The 16322-nt window shown below is 41.8% G+C and overlaps 1 protein-coding gene across 6 annotated transcripts in view; it reads right to left on the reverse strand.

Annotated features, from left to right (window-relative positions):
* lrp2a (low density lipoprotein receptor-related protein 2a) overlaps nt 1-16322 on the reverse strand; it is a 298347-nt gene that overhangs the window by 31421 nt on the left and 250604 nt on the right. For all 6 annotated transcript variants that reach the window (XM_080199227.1, XM_080199226.1, XM_080199224.1 and 3 more), the window contains 8 exons: nt 15264-15401; nt 12461-12583; nt 12224-12352; nt 8496-8627; nt 6118-6249; nt 2660-2803; nt 1130-1295; nt 111-239 (listed from right to left, as the gene is read on the reverse strand). In XM_080199227.1, coding sequence (XP_080055353.1) covers nt 111-239; nt 1130-1295; nt 2660-2803; nt 6118-6249; nt 8496-8627; nt 12224-12352; nt 12461-12583; nt 15264-15401 — 1093 coding nt within the window. The remainder of the gene's footprint in view (nt 1-110; nt 240-1129; nt 1296-2659; nt 2804-6117; nt 6250-8495; nt 8628-12223; nt 12353-12460; nt 12584-15263; nt 15402-16322) is intronic.

Genomic DNA, 16322 nt, shown 5'->3' on the forward strand with positions numbered 1-16322 from the left:
TTTTCTCTTAGTTAAAGCAAATCACTGATGTCTGTAAGGAATATTAAATATTAAAATCTAAAATGTGTAAAGAATCTCACTGTGGAACTGATTTTTCACAATTTACTTACCCAAGCTTAGGATTTACAGAAATAGCAGCTGGCTGGTCAAGTTGAGAGGAAACCAACCATTTCCTGTACCTTCCGTCTAGTTTTGCCACCTCAATTCTGTTTGTGCTGGCATCAGTCCAATAAATATGCCTTTAAAAACAAAGAAAATTGGCATTACCAAACTTGACTCAACATTCTACCTGGGCCAATCAAACTGGAGTTTGTTGAAAATGTTTTAACGTCTTTTCAATTATTTGTTATATCAAAGTGGCACAGTGGTTAGCACTGCTGCCTCACAGCACCAGGGACCCAAGTTCAATTCCAGCCTTGGGTGACAGTGTGGCGTTTGCATGTTCTCCCAGTGTCTGTGTGAGTTTCCTCCGGGTGCTCCGGTTTCCTCCCACATTCCAAAGAGGTGCAGGTTAAGTAGATTGGCCATGCCAACTTGTCCTTTAGTATCCCAAAATGCGTAGGTTGGATGGATTAGCCATGGTAAAATGTGTGGGGTTACGAGCAAAGGATAGGAGAGAGGACCTAGGTAAGACACTCTGTCTGAGAGTCAGTGCAGGCCCAATGGACCGAATGGCCTCCTTCTGCACAGTGGGGATTCTATGAAATGAGAGTTAGCACAAGAAAAGGTAATTTTTTTCATTGATTCAATGCAATTCATTCTCCGATTTCTGATCTACTTAATGAGAAAAATTGATGCAAAGGCCATATGTGTTATCCCAGTCCATGCTGCAATGCTTCAAGTGGGCTGAGGGGAGAACTAAGCCAAAAAAATCTGTAAGGAGATGGAAAATAGGTTCTGAATTACCTTGAATGTGCATCAGAGTTAGGGGGGGTCTTTGAGGAAAAGGAGGGGTTGGAAAATATAAAATCTGTTCTCGATCCTTGCTGAGGATTTTAGTAGGAACTGGTGAAGCTGATTCAAAGAGGTCAACTGATCATGAAGAATGCAATTCCCCAAACAATCTTAATTATTAAAACTAAAGTACAAATAATACCCGACTTAGATCAACAATTTTTTTGTTCCTTACTTTCCAACCCAATCCACGGCAATGCCATCAGGTGTCACTATATATTTCAGATTTAAGTCCACAGCTGCAGCTGGATTGTTTCCATTGTCATCAAACGTAGTGAGAAAAGCTCGCTTTATAGCGCCAAATTCTGAGCCATGTCCCAGGACAGTCCAGTACACAACACCTGAAGATAGAAAAAAGCTGCAGCTATTTTTTATTGTGCCTTGGAAATGTATGGGATTAAACAAGTGATGTGCTTTTCCCCTTGTAGTGTATTCAATACTTGGTGCACTCCACATTTTGGGAAGGTAAGTGAAAAATGCACAGCTGCAATTTGCTCATTCGAGCGCAACTTGTGGGCCAAAAGGCCTGTTTGTGCTGTAGTTTTTCTATGTTTCTAATATGATGGAGTTCTTTACTTGGTGGCTGGGTGTAGAACTAATGAACCACATCGCAAGGTAAAGACAAGATGTATGTAACAGAGAGTGGCAGTTGAAGGAAATCTCCTTGGTGTTTTCAAATTTAATCAATCCTATATACGCTTTGATATTTTTGGCTTTTCAATTTCTGTGAAATAAAGGACAAATTAAGGAGATGGCAATAGCAGTTTTCAAAGGAAATTATGAATAGTTCATTTTTTAAAAAGCTTTTGTACACATGCTATAGTTACTATAAGGTTTGTTGGATCGGGACAGAGTGCACACTGGGTGATTAAGCATGGAGATGCTATAAGTTGTGTTAGGAAAACAAGGATAGTTTTAAGAGATTTATATTGGTATTGGTAAACATTACAAATAAGGCATAGATTTAAATTGATTTAGTTTAATGTTTCTGTGCCTGGAAGGGTAAAACCTATAGTTAGGTTCGTGCTGGACAAAGGGCGGGGTGGTAAAATTCCAGCGATGGTCTTTTAAGCCAGGGTTCCATTCTGGGATCTTTTTGTCCAATTCTATTATCAATTGGAATCTTAATAGTTGTCATAATGTATGAGGGGCCAGTGGGATTGGTGGAGGGGCATTGGTTGGCATAGAGGGCATGAGGGGTCATTGGGGGTGAACAGACAACATAAGTTTGTATGGAGGGCATAAGGGGGCATTGCATAGAGGGTAAAGGAGGCCACTGGGGGAGGGCAGAGTGACATGGTATTGGGGCCCTAGGGTGGGGCATAGGTTGGCATGAAGAATGTGTGGTGCAACTGCAGGTTGGGGCAGGAGGGTGGTGTGGTGTGAGTTGGCATGGAGTCATAAGTAGGATTTATTGAACCTATCTTTTTACAGGTTCTCTTATCCAGATTATGGTTCATGATTTCCCTCAGGGGCTGTGAACTACAAACTTTTGAGAAACTGGCCCAAATCCAAGGAAATTGTGGGAAATTAGGAAATGTCTACCCCCACAATGAAAGCTGTCAGTTTTGGCATGCAGAGTGTGGGTAGCTATTGAAGATTGGGATTGTGGGAATGGCGTGGGGCAATACCGGAATCATATAAAAAAGATCCACAGGTTATTCGACCATCATAATTAACTCCAATTCTAACACTGTTTACATACTGAGGTCTGGATCTTCTGAGTCCCAGATATAATCAATGGCTTTGATGCCGTCCTCATTCTGAATATAGTCTGTATACCGGTCAGATGACATGCTGTATCGCCGAATTCGTACACTATCTGGCAAAAGTAGGATGGGAGGATTCCCTGAAATTCAACAGGAAAGATTATTAATGTTTCCGTCCTATACTCATTGCACTGTGCGTTCCATCAGCACTTTGCCATCAGACATGGGTGTGTGCAATGTGCTATTGTTAGGGCAAGAAGCACCTCTTGGGCAGGTTAATCTGTCTGCCATCTTTCCATATGTGTTGCCCATCTTTAGAACATATGCAGCATGATTGAAGCCAGAAAATGAGAGAAAGTAACTCATTAACAACAGTGGAAATAATTCTAGGTACCAACAGGATAAAACAAATCAAAATGAGACAAAGTAAAACAAATATCAATATTTTAGATTCGTCAAGTCTGGGTGACTGGATGTTGAAATTTTGCCTTCTCACAGGTGGGGTGGAGTGGGGTGGGGCTAGTGAAATAGGGTTAGGAAACCTGAAATCTAGAGATTACTGACAGTAAATTTCAATTTCCTCTCCCTTTCCGACCCTATACGATTTTTTTTTGTGAGTCAGGAAGGCCTTGCCGTGTAGCTCCCACATGCACATCATCTCAGTTTGGGGTCACTATTGTGAGCCCGAGAGGAAATTCGAATTTCTTACCAACTCCTAATATTTTCTCCTGCTTGTAATCACTGAGGAAACCCTGCTGAGGAGTTGGGACTATTCTGACAGAAAATTGTTAAATATTTTGACAACTTCACATGCCATTATTAGATGCTGTCTCATAAAGTAGATGACTATGATTGATTATGGGCATATGTTCTCAAAAGGCATGTAGCCATTACATTGACTAGCAATATTGAGATGCTTTAGAATAATTTTCCCATTGGGAATATTGCTCAGATTAATTCAAAACTGAAAAGCATACTGCTCTGGACCTTTGGTTTAATGATCTGAAGTGATTTAAATGTCCAGAGTGTTTTGAAATTGGAAAGGAAAACAGTTTTCACATAGAGAACAGAAGTCACCTGCTCCTGGATTAACAGGACATCCAGTGTGGCTTGGAAAGAAAAAGTTTATCTTCTTTGAGTTTCAATAGACTTAATTTTTTTGGTTTTCTAGTGTTTGTCGGCATAGCTGAGCCCATTACAGATGTTTGACTGAGTTACAAAAGTTCCAGAACTACTTATGCAGCAGGGCGCTGTGTGCATTCTTTGATTGACAGTTTCAAGAGGTTATTAAAGGATTAGTTATGTTTGATGTGGTAAGTGAATCAGTGTCTGTTTTTATAACAGACTGACCACATTAGAGAATTTAATTTTTTAGAATAACTTTTATGAATGAGATTTTCATTCAAACAAAGTGTGATTTGAATGGCAATTATATTAGATTGCTAGGAGTTTAGTATTTAATGCTCATTCAAAGACATTCTAAAGTTGACGCACTGCAGATACTGGGAGAATGATTTTGGAGGATACATGGAGGAGCCTGGCAGGGTCATGAGGAGAATGAGAGAGAATGGGAGTATGAAGGGGCATGGGCACACAAGGGGGCATGGCTGAGGTATGGGAGTTTGGAGGAGGTTGGAGAATGGAGAGATAAAGCAAAGGAGGCATAAGAAAGATTTTGGGAGTTGGACAGCTATCCCTGAGAAGGGACAGGTTTTCTAACTAGCCCACCTCTTCATCCACATTACTCCCACACTGCATTGTAGCTGGCAAAACCCAAGCCCTCCTTGTCCATGTATCTCAGAGATAAAAATATAATGCAAAGTGCGTATGAACGCAGAGTTCATGGTTCAGAAGCCACAAAATGGCTTGACCCATATATTTCTGTCCCTATGTTAAAATCAGCTCCTGGCATCTCTGAACATCAGAGGAGCTAAATTGAATAACTCTTGAAAACAGGTGAAGAACCGCACGTGGGATTACTTTGGATGGAATTTTATCGGGATGTCCACCTGAGGTTTGTACGATTCCGCCTGAGGCTGATGGAGAATGCCTCCTCTGAACCTTAGCCCCCTGGAATCGGGACAGGCTGGCGGATAAATTCTGGCCTCTATGTCCCCTGTTTGGAATGCAGACATCTATACCATTCACACCACATTGTCACACTAAAGTGAAGCTCCTGCCTATTTTGGTTAGGAGTCTCCAATGCCCAGTGCAGACCCAAATGTTAACCTGACTAAGATTGTAAATAAGCAAAAATGAAAAGGCTGAATATGATTTAATCCTGAGCCTATTAAATTTATGTCTAGTTCTGTGGATAGGAGAAATGCAAAGAAGTGGTTTGGGGGTGTGGGAGGGGTGTGGCGGTCAGTGCTGGCAAACCAGTTCAGGATGGGGGGCTGGAGTTGCCGGTGGGGTGGGGGGGGAGCGTGGAATGGTGGTGGGAAGCTTGAGAGGCTTTGAGATTGTGATAAAGACAGTAGAAAGAATGAGGTGGAGGATGAATTAAAGGCAGTGAACAAAGTGACAAATCAGGGTACGAAAAGAGAAATAAAGAGGAAAATAAAGATTGGATTGAAAGTACATAAAAAAAAATAAAGGAAAAACTATTTTAAAAAACTATTTTTAAACTTTCTTAAAACAATTCAGAACTTGAAGGAATAAGATTTCATACTTAAATTAATTAATTTTTAGTTCTGGATGGCTTGATTGGTAGTCAATGGTTGTCATGTCATTAAAAGGGCACTTATGCTTGTAACACTCTTAACCTTAAACATGTGTGGTGGGTATAGTTTGCATCTGCAGCACAAATACAGCAACTTTATGAAAATGACATTGTTCTTTATTTGATTTTGCAGGATGCAAGAACTGGAGTACTGTGTGCAGTTTTGGGCGCCGCACCTGTGCAAAGATATTTTGGCCTTGGAGGGAGTGCAGAGGAGGTTTACTAGGCTGATACCGGAGTTGAGGGGATTGAGCTATGAGGAGAGGCTGAATAAACTAGGCTTGTACTCGTTGGAGTTTAGAAGAATGAGGGGAGATCTCATTGAGACGTATAAGATGATGAATGGGATGGATAGGATAGAGGTGGAGAGACTCTTCCCGCTCAGAAAGGACAGTAGGACTAGGGGGCACAGCCTCAAGATAAAGGGGGGGCAGTTTAGAACAGAGTTGAGGAAGAACTTCTTCACTCAAAGGGTGGTGAATCTCTGGAATTCTCTGCCCGTTGAAGTGGTGGAGGCTGCCTCGCTAAATATTTTCAAGAAGCAGGTTGATGGGTTTTTGATAAGAGAGGGGATTAAGGGTTATGGGGAGAGGGCCGGAAAGTGGAACTGAGCCACGACAGATCAGCCATGATCTTATTGAATGGCGGGGCAGGCTCGAAGGGCCAGATGGCCTACTCCTGCTCCTATTTCTTATGTTCTTATGTAAAACAATATTTAAAGAATGCAGTTACCAGTTGCCACACACTGGGTGCCATGTTCTTCCACAACAGATCGAAATCCCTCCGCACAGAAACACTCATAGCTTCCCTTGCTGTTTTTGCAAATATGGGGACAGGTGCCAAAGATCTCACACTCATTGATATCTGAATATTGAGAAAAAAAATTGCAGTAAGAAATTGTTTAAATGCGGAGACTCAATTCAAACCAAACAGTGGATATCAAACCCTTGAAAGGCTTAAGATATACAACAAACATCTTCATTTTTGTGACTTGTGGTATTTTTAAAACTGGTTCAAGTCTCCTCCTCTTGATGTCTCCCCCTCTCCTCCAATTAAAAACAACTTTAGTTCTCTCAGGCAGTTCTAATATCACATCAGTACCTTGTCAGCAGTAGCATTTTCAAACTTTTGCCCAATATTTGAAGTGTGACTGTTCACCAGAACAGCTTGTAGATGTGTATCTCACCTTTAATATAGTGAAATATCCCACAGAAGTGATTAACAAAATTTTACACCAAAACACTTAAAGGACATTTTGGAAGGGTGTTCCAAAATGTGGACAAAGAGTTAGGTTTTGAGGAGTGCCTTGAAGACAGCCAGATAAGAAGGTGGAGAGATTTATCGACGGAATTGTAAAATTTGGGCTGAGAAAGCTTGAAGGTATTTCTGCCAAAGGTGATACAATGAAAATGGGGAATGTGCAAGAGGCCAGAAGCCAGGGGATCTTAGATATTCTGGGAGGGATCTTTTGCTTTTATATTTGTCATCCAATCGAAAAGTTGTCTGGGATAGTCAAGGATTAGTGGTGGTGGGAAGAGGTGGGAAACAGAAGGAAAAGAGGCTAGTCACAAACAATTAGAGGTAAACACCATCATAGAATCCCTACAGTACAGGAGGAGGCCATTTGGCCCATCATGCCTACTCCAACAACAATCCCACCTAGGCCCTATCCCTATAACCTCACATATTTACCCTGCTAGTCCCCCTAACACTAAGGGGCTATTTAGCATGGTCAATCAACCTAACCTGCACATGGGAAGAATGTGTAAATTCCAGACAGACAGTCACCCAGGCTGGAATTGAACCTGGGTCCCTGTCGTTGTGAGGCAGCAGTTCTAACCACTGTGCCACCGTACTGCCCAAAATCAATGTCAGGAGTGGTTGTGGCATTCCCACTAATCTGCTGCCTTTGTTTTTCTAGGTGGCAGAGGTCACAAGTTTGGAAGGTCTTGTCGAAGGAGGTTTGGAGAGTCATTGCAGTGCATCATGTGGATGGTACATACTGATGCCACTGGGCATCAGTGCTGGAGGGAATAAATGTTGAAAGTAGTGGTTGGGGTGCCAATCAAGCAGGCTGCTTTGTTCTGAATGGTGTCAAGCTTCTTGAATGTTGTTTGAGCTCCAGACAAGTGGAGAGAATCTCATTACACTCTTGACTTGTGCCTTGTAGCTGGTGGACAGACTTTGCAGAGTTGGGAGACGAGTTACTCACCACAAAACTCCAGCCTCATTTCTGCTCTCATAGCCACAGTATTTACAGGCTGGCGCAATTAAGTTTCTGTTCAATGCAATCCTCAAGATGTTGATAATGGGATATTCAACATTGGTTATGCCATTGAACATCAAGGGGAGATAATTATACTCTCTTCTTGGAGATGGTCATTGCCTGCCACTTGTGTGGTGCAACTGCAACTTGTTCTCCCAAATAACTCAAAACCCTTATTTTATATTGGTCCCTTGTCCTCCAGTATATCAAACACAGCACCCTAACCCCTATTTTTTTAAAAAAATTAAAGCCTACCTCTCCTGATATTTGTAATCTTTTCCAGCTCGACGACCTTGCAAAAACGCTACATTCCTCCAGCTTTGGTACTTTAATTGTACTTCCCCAACTTTCCTTGCCCAATCATTGATGGCCATGCTTACTACTTTCAAATGTTCTGGAATTTCCACCCAAAACTTCTCCACCTAAATGACTGACCCTCTACTCCTATAAGACCATCCTGAAAATCAATCACACTAATCAAGCTTTCAGATGTCCCTCTGAATATATCAATCTTCAGCTCAGCTCTCATTTTTGAGCAAATTTTGCTTCTGTTTTTCTACATTATCGTAAATGCAAGTTCATGTTTCTGTTCCCTGTTAATTTGAGAAAGACAGAACTTCATGTACGTACGCAAACATACTCTGATTGATGCTTTGTAACCACTTGTTGCTGGCATGGATTTTCAATGGTTAATAATATTTCACAAGAAAGTCACAACATGAATAGAGGAACGGCTTGTTTTAGCTGTCGGGCAAGTCTTTGTATCAGACAGCACACCTCTTCCAGGTAACTTCCAACAATCAATAAGCTGGTAAAATATGTAACACACAAATTATGGATTTACCATCACAGGCGGTCACATCATCCTCTCTTACTTTGTACCCAGGCCTACAAAAGCAGATGAAACCTCCATTATTCAAATCTGTACAGTTGTGTTCACAGAGGTTTTCTGCGCAAGATCGTTCTGTATCATGGTCTAAAGAAAGAACAAGATACTTTTAATTAATAGTGGTAAAATGCGGTTATCCCTCATTATAATTTACTTCAACACATTAGTCTTTGGCAAAACATGCATTGGAAAGAACAAGCAAGATGATTTGGTGAGATTACTCATTTCTTGACCCTCAAGTAGCCTCACTATGCTTCACTGAACCTTTCCCATTGCAAACTAAGACCACTCTCCACTCACTTGACGAAGGAACAGCATCCCGAAAGCTTGTGGCATTTACTATCAAATAAACCTGTTGGATTGCCGGAGTTGAGGGGGTTGAGCTATGAGGAGAGGCTGAATAAACTAGGCTTGTACTCGTTAGAGTTTAGAAGAATGAGGGGAGATCTCATTGAGACGTATAAGATGATGAATGGGATGGATAGGATAGAGGTGGAGAGACTCTTCCCGCTCAGAAAGGACAGTAGGACTAGGGGGCACAGCCTCAAGATAAAGGGGGGGCGGTTTAGAACAGAGTTGAGGAAGAACTTCTTCACTCAAAGGGTGGTGAATCTCTGGAATTCTCTGCCCGTTGAAGTGGTGGAGGCTGCCTCGCTAAATATTTTTAAGACGCGGGTTGATGGGTTTTTGATAAGAGAGGGGATTAAGGGTTATGGGGAGAGGGCGGGAATGTGGAACTGAGCCACGACAGATCAGCCATGATCTTACTGAATGGCGGGGCAGGCTCGAAGGGCTAGATGGCCTACTCTTGCTCCTATTTCTTATGTTCTTATGACGTTGTGAGACTTCTTATTGTGTTTACCCCAGTCCAATGCTGGCATCTCCACAGCAAGTGCCATTGCCAGGGTGCTGCCTGGCTGTGTCCATCATCCCCTGGGGGCTGTACATACCTCTGTGTATCCCCCGGGAGAGCTCCACAATAGGTTCTGTGAACCTGTTGTAAACTGTGTCGACTTATGGCGAGGGGTTAAGATGTGGCAAGGGGGATGTTAATAATATTAAAGTCCATGGAAATGTATGTAAATCAGGCTCACAACCATTGTGGGCATGAACCTGATAACATCACCAGCGAGGGGCAGGGAAGATTGGAAGTTGTGTTTTCCCCAGCAAGAATTGTGACATCCGGATCTTGAGCCCCCACCAGCATCCTCGCAAATGGTAAACATAAGCTCATGATGCCACCCTTTGTGTGGAATAAGAGTTGACATACAGATTGATCAGCCAATTCCTACAGTTTATCACAGCAATGTAATTGTAGCCAAGGCCACAGCTACTGCTCCAAGGCTGAAAGTATAGTGCAGTTTATATTTGCTGGATCCTAGCACTGAACTCAGTCCGGGGAAGGGCTTGTGTCTGCACATGTGCAAATGCATACTTTTGCTATCCAGCTGTTTTTGTAAAATGTTTTACGGGCACAGCTGGAAATACACTCAGAATATCAATCAGGTTCTAGCTAAATTTATAAACTGTCCTAGATTTTTAGAAAGTGGCTGCACACTGGCCTCAGGCCTAGCACTAAGCCACGTAACTGTAAAGTATCTCAAATGGTTTTGCACTGGTTGCTGTAAAACTGTGTATCATACTATTCCAGTTGGTGCTGGAGCAGGCGACTTCTTTCAAGCTATCCCCAGCATACCCTCTAATTCTATCTTTTACTCTTCTTCTATAATTTTAAAACTGTACTCCAAATACTCCAAACTCTTTAACAACACTCAGTTTCAATCTCTTATAGATGGACCTACCTTATATTAAGCTGACCTTTCTCTACACTCCAGTTGTGACTGTGACACTACATTCTGCACCCTCCCCTTTCTTTCTCCTTTATGTATTCTATGAATGTATGCTTTGTCTGTATAGCACACAAGAAACAATACTTTTCACTATATCCCAAGACATGTGACAATAATAAGTCAACTATTCATTAGTTTGTTTTGCTTCTCAAAGTGAAGTAAACCAGGAAATTAGATAATCAACCTCACTCCTGAGATATATTTCCGATACAAATTGATGGCAAAATGAAATTCTGCCAGCCACATGTTTAAAGCCCAAAATTGTTTTGATGATCTTGTAAGTCCTAAATTATCACCACTAATTTTTATTGTTGTGTGTCACTGATGATTTCAGCTGTACAGTTCACAAGTCATTTATCATGGTGGCAATAAGGACTGAAAATAAATATATATTGTAGAAAATAGATGATTAGTTAAAGTATCACAGACACATATACGTTCTTGGTTGTTTTACAGTTTGTAGGTGTCTGGTTGACTTGTACTATGCACTAGACAAGACTTTCTAGTTCAATATTTCCACAAATACATAACATAGAATCTCTGTGGTTCAGAAGGACGTCATTTGGCCCATCAAGTCTGCATCAACCACAATCCCACCCAGATCCTATCCCCATAATCCCACTTACCCTGCTAGTCTCCCTGACACTAAGGGGCATTGTAGCATGGCCAATCAACGTATTCCACACATCTTTCAGACTGTGGGAGGAAACTGGCGCACCCAGAAGAAACCCATGCAGAAACAGGGAGAACGTACAAACTCTACACAGACAGTGATCCGAGCTGAGAATCAAATCAGTGTCCTGGCACTGTGAGGCAGCAGTGCTAACCACTGTGCCACCATGTACAGAGAAAATCTTATAATTACATGTTGTAAGGTTTTCTCCATACTGCTACCAAATTTATGCTGCTGTATACTTTCAGTCCAAAGTCAATTTTACCATTATTTTTGATTTGATTTGATTTATTATTGTCACATGTGTTAACCTATAGTGATAAGTATTGTTTCTTGCGTGCTATAGAGACAAAACATACCGTTCATAGAGAAGGAAACAAGACAGTGCAGAATGTAGTGTTACAGTCATAGCTAGGGCGTAGAGAAAGATCAACTTAATACAAGGTTGGTCTATTCAAAAGTGTGACAGTAGCAGGGAAGAAGCTGTTCTTGAGTCGGTTGGTGTGTGACCTCAGACTTTTGTATCTTTTTCCTGACGGAAGAAGGTGGGAGAGAAAATGTCCGGTGTGTGTGGAATCCTTAATTATGGTGGCTGCTTTGCTGAGGTAGCAGGAAGTGTAGACAGAGCCAATGCATGGGAGGCTGGTTTGTGTGATAGATTGGGCTACATTCACGACCTTTTGTAGTTCCTTGCGGTCTTGGGCAGAGGAGGAGCCATATCAAGCTGTGATACAACCAAAAAGAATGCTTTCGATGGTGCATCTGTAAAAGTTAGTGAGAGTTGTAGGTGACATGCCAAATTTCCTTAGTCTTCTGAGAAAGTGGAGGTGTTCGTGCGCTTTCTTAACTATAGTGTCGGTATGGGGGGGACCAGGACAGGTTGTTGGTGACCTGGACACCTAAAAACTTGAAGCACTTGACCCTTTCCGCTTTGTCCCATTGATGTAGACAGGGGTATGGTCTCCTTTATTTTCCTGAAGCATAATCAGCCCTTCAGAAGTTTAAACTTCCCAAGCAACTTCAGCACATGTGTGTATGTCAGGGCTTCCATGGGGTCCTTACATTCATCTCCCATTTTAAGTCCCAACTCCGAGGATCTCGGACCAGGACATTTGGATCACAATATTCTGGTTATACAAGCTACATATCTGCATACTTACTGCATCCCAATTCATCGGATTGGTCAGCACAGTGAGCATAATTATCACACACATGATGGACAGGAATGCAGTCTCCGTTCCCACATTTGTATTCCTCGGTTGTGCAAGGGTGAGGCGTAGGTGGTTTACCTAGTTGTGAAAGAAAGTTACCATTAGCTGCCGCTGTTGTGTGCATGCTTACGTGAAATGGTTGCTTTATATGGATCAACGGTGAATAACAGTGAACAACAAACTTACAGTGTTCTTCTTTTTCATCACTTCTGTCTCCACAGTCATTTACATGATTGCATAACTCATGGATGTACACACACCGATTATTGTCACAGCGGAAACGGAAAGGTGAGTCACATGGGATGTCCACTAGAAAAGAACAATGGTTCAAAAATCTGGACAGTGTAATAAGTGCTAGTGTTCCTGAGGTTGTATATCCTCACTTTTATGTTACTCTGTATTGTAATCTTCCATGATTCAGCATAGGTTTACTGGCAAAAGGCAGGTATATGGGGCAGTTCTTTCAAGGAGCCAGCGCTGAGACAACACCGGCACAATGGTTAGCACTGCTGCCTCACAATGCCAGAAACCTGGTTTCAATTCCAGCCTTGGGTGACTGTGTGGAGTTTACACGATTTCCCTGTGTCTGCGTGGGTTTCCCCTGAGTGCTCCGAATTCCTCCCACACTCCAAAGATGTGCAGGTTAGATGGATTGCCCATGCTAAATTACCCCTTAATATCCAAGATGTGTAGGCTCAGGGGATTAGTGGGGTAAATATGTGGGGTTATGGGCATAGGGAGATGGATGGACGTGGAAAAGATGCTCTATTGGATTGTGGGTGCAGACTCAGGGGACCAAATGGCATCCTTCTGCACTGTAGAGATTTAATGACAATGGAGGGAATGGCCTCCTTCTATGCTGGAATTTTCTATGATTTAATGATCCTGCGATAGATGAAAAAAAATTCTGATACTTGGATCATTTTTACATACAAAATAAGCACATGTAAAGGGGAAAGTAGCAAAACATTGGCTTTCTAAGGAGGACCAAGAGATTGATCAAGAAGGAAAAATAGAGTATGGGAAGTAAGTTGGCGGGAAACATAAAAACTGACAGTAAAAGTTTCTATATGTATGTAAAGAGAAAAAGATTGACACAAATGAATGTTGGCTCTTTACAGTCAGAAGCAGGAGAATTCATAATGGGGAATAAAGAAATGGCCGAGGAATTGAATTCATACTTTGCTTCTGTCTTCACAAAGGAAGACATGAATAATGTCTCAGAAGTGCTGAAAGAAACATATTTTTGTGTGGGGCTGAAGGAAATCAGCATTAGTAGAGAAATAGTTTTGGGGAAATTGATGTGATTGGTGCATAAATCTCCAAGGCCTGATAATCTTCATCACAGCTTACTTAAAGAAGTGGTCCTGGAAATAGTAGATCCATTGGTGGTCATTTTCCAAAATTCTCTGGACTCTGAAATAGTTCCTACAGATTGAAGGGTAGCTAATGTAAGCCTGCTATTCAAAAAGGGAGGTAGAAAGAAAGCAGGGAACTATAGACCAGTGAGCCTAACTGGTTGAAATTGCTCAAATCCATAATGAAGGATTTGGAAGGCAGTGGTGTAATCAGACAAAGTCAACATGGATCTATGAAAGGGAAATCATGATTGATGAATCTATTGGTATTCTTTGAGGCTGTAACTAGTAAATTTGACTGAGGAGAACAAGTGGATGTGGTTTATTTAGACTTTCAGGATGCTTTTGACAAGGTCTCACATAGCAGACGACTATTTAAAGTTAAAGCACATGGGATTGCAGGTAATGGCTTGAGATGGATAGAAAGCTGATTAACAGATAGGAAGCAAAGAGTTGGCATAAATGGGTCTTTTTCTGATTAGCGGTCGGTGTCTTGTGGGGTTCTGCAGGGATTTGTGCTAGACCCCAACTGTTCACGTTATATATTACTGATTTGGAAGAGGGAACTAAATGTATTCTCTCCAAATTTGCGTACGATACAAAGTTGGGTGGGAAGATGAAGAGGATGCAGAAATGCTTCAATGTGATTTGGACAGGCTGAGGGTGTGGGCATATACATGGCAGGTGTAAGATAGTGTGAACAAATGTGGGGATTATCCACATTTATAGCAATAATAGGAACACAGAATTTCTAGTTTCTATGTTAAGTTACAAAAATAAACTGATGAAATCCAAATCAATGGCACTTGTTACTCAGTTTTGTGGAGGATAATTCTTTCGCACCCAGTAATTCCATGAAGCACTCAGCTGAAGAAAAATAAGAATATGGTGCAGGAAAAGTACAGGAAAATTGCTGAAGTAAATATAAATGCTACTTCTCTGACATACCCTAACCAATAAATCAGTGAAACTCTTCCACTTTCCCATCCTGTTTGTTTCTCTGGTGCAGCCCCTGGCTTTGGCCTGTAGTTCAAGTGGTGCAGACTTGAACAAATAAGCTTAGCCATTGGTGAGAGAGATAACAGAAAGTTTTTGGCCTCTGCTTTTTTTTTGCTGAAGCTGCACATTACTCCACAGGTATTGTTGAATGCAAAGATATTTCCCCCCCTTCCCCCACCACACCACCCCGTCCCTCTCCTCCCAGACTTTTCTCCATGGCCAACTATGTGCCCCAACAACTTACTGCAGCGTTAGTCTTGGAAGCACACCTCTGATGAGGTTGATATTTTCAAAATCCTCATTCTTGAGTGAAACTGCCAATTCAGTGCTAAATGAAAGGTTTTTGCCATTGCTCCATGGCCACTACATAACTTGGAGTCTTTTTCACATGATACAGCTTCACAAACAGCAAAGGGGATTTTTGCCCTATTCATCTAAAAGGAGGCCCGCAAAGTTGTAAGGGCAGTATCATCATAAACCACCTGGTCAACTGCCTAGAATTATAAATAATTCAGGCATGACAATAACAGCCAGGTCCGATGGTGAGTGTTTGTTTTACCAAAATATGTTACCACTGTAATAATGGATAACTTCACTTTTAAAGCTTTTAAAAACTCACTGAAAAGACTTACAGCAGTGATGGAGTTCTTCATCAGATCCATCTCCACAGTCATTGTCTCCATCACACTTCCAGTATGGCTGGACACAGACATGATTCTTGCACTCAAACAGGAAGGGTGGGCAGTACGTTCCATTTGCGTACCGGGTTGCTACATAGGTGGAGGGCAGAAACAAACAATTAGCAAGATGTATTACTATTCGTGGAAAGTTAAAATACATAACAATATACAAGGAATGCAAGGCATCCCAAAGTCATTGGCGGTGGTGGGATACAAGATGTCCATCATTTATGTAGTCAATAGTATTATTTCACATATCCTGGCTTTATTCTTCCTCACTTTTTTGATCAATTTTCTGTCCTTTGCCACTCCCACTGCTGCTGGGATACAAGTGCCAAGCAGTTTTGGGAAAACTTTATATGCCTTAGCTTAGACATAAAATACCTACAGTGCAGAAGGAGACCATTTGGCCCATCAAGTCTGCACCACCCACAAATCCCACCCAGGCCGTACCCCCCATAACTCCACATAGTTACCCTGCTAATCCCTGGGCATTGAAGGTCAATTTATCATGGCCAATCTGCTTAACTGGCACATCTTTGGAGTGTGGAAGGAAACTGGAGCATCCAGAGGAAACCCATGCAGACACAGGTGGAATGTGCAAACTTCACAAAGACAGTGACCCAAGGCCAGAATCGAACCTGGATCCCTGGCACTGTGAGGCAGCAGTGCTGACTGTGCCACCGTGCCGTCCCCAATAAGCTATTTGATTTGGAAGAGAATCCTTGTCTTGTCCTCGTCCAACAATGATCCACATACATTTTTAACAGGTGTCAATGGATTGAAATCAATGGCCAACTTTCTTCCATCTAATCTACAGCAGGAAGCAAACCTGCAACCATCACGCCCTGTAAAAAACAGCAAATGATTGGATAAATGTTTTGGTTGATTAGAAAAGCCAGGTTATTTAGACAGTTTTGGCCAGGGTACGCGTGTGCATGGGTGATAAGAATTAGAGGACAGAAATATAAGACAGCCATGAATAAAATGAATCAAGAATTTGGATTAAGC

This window comes from Carcharhinus amblyrhynchos, chromosome 11 (assembly GCF_965287045.1).
Source record: "Carcharhinus amblyrhynchos chromosome 11, sCarAmb.v2.hapA, whole genome shotgun sequence".
Lineage (NCBI taxonomy): Eukaryota > Metazoa > Chordata > Chondrichthyes > Carcharhiniformes > Carcharhinidae > Carcharhinus > Carcharhinus amblyrhynchos.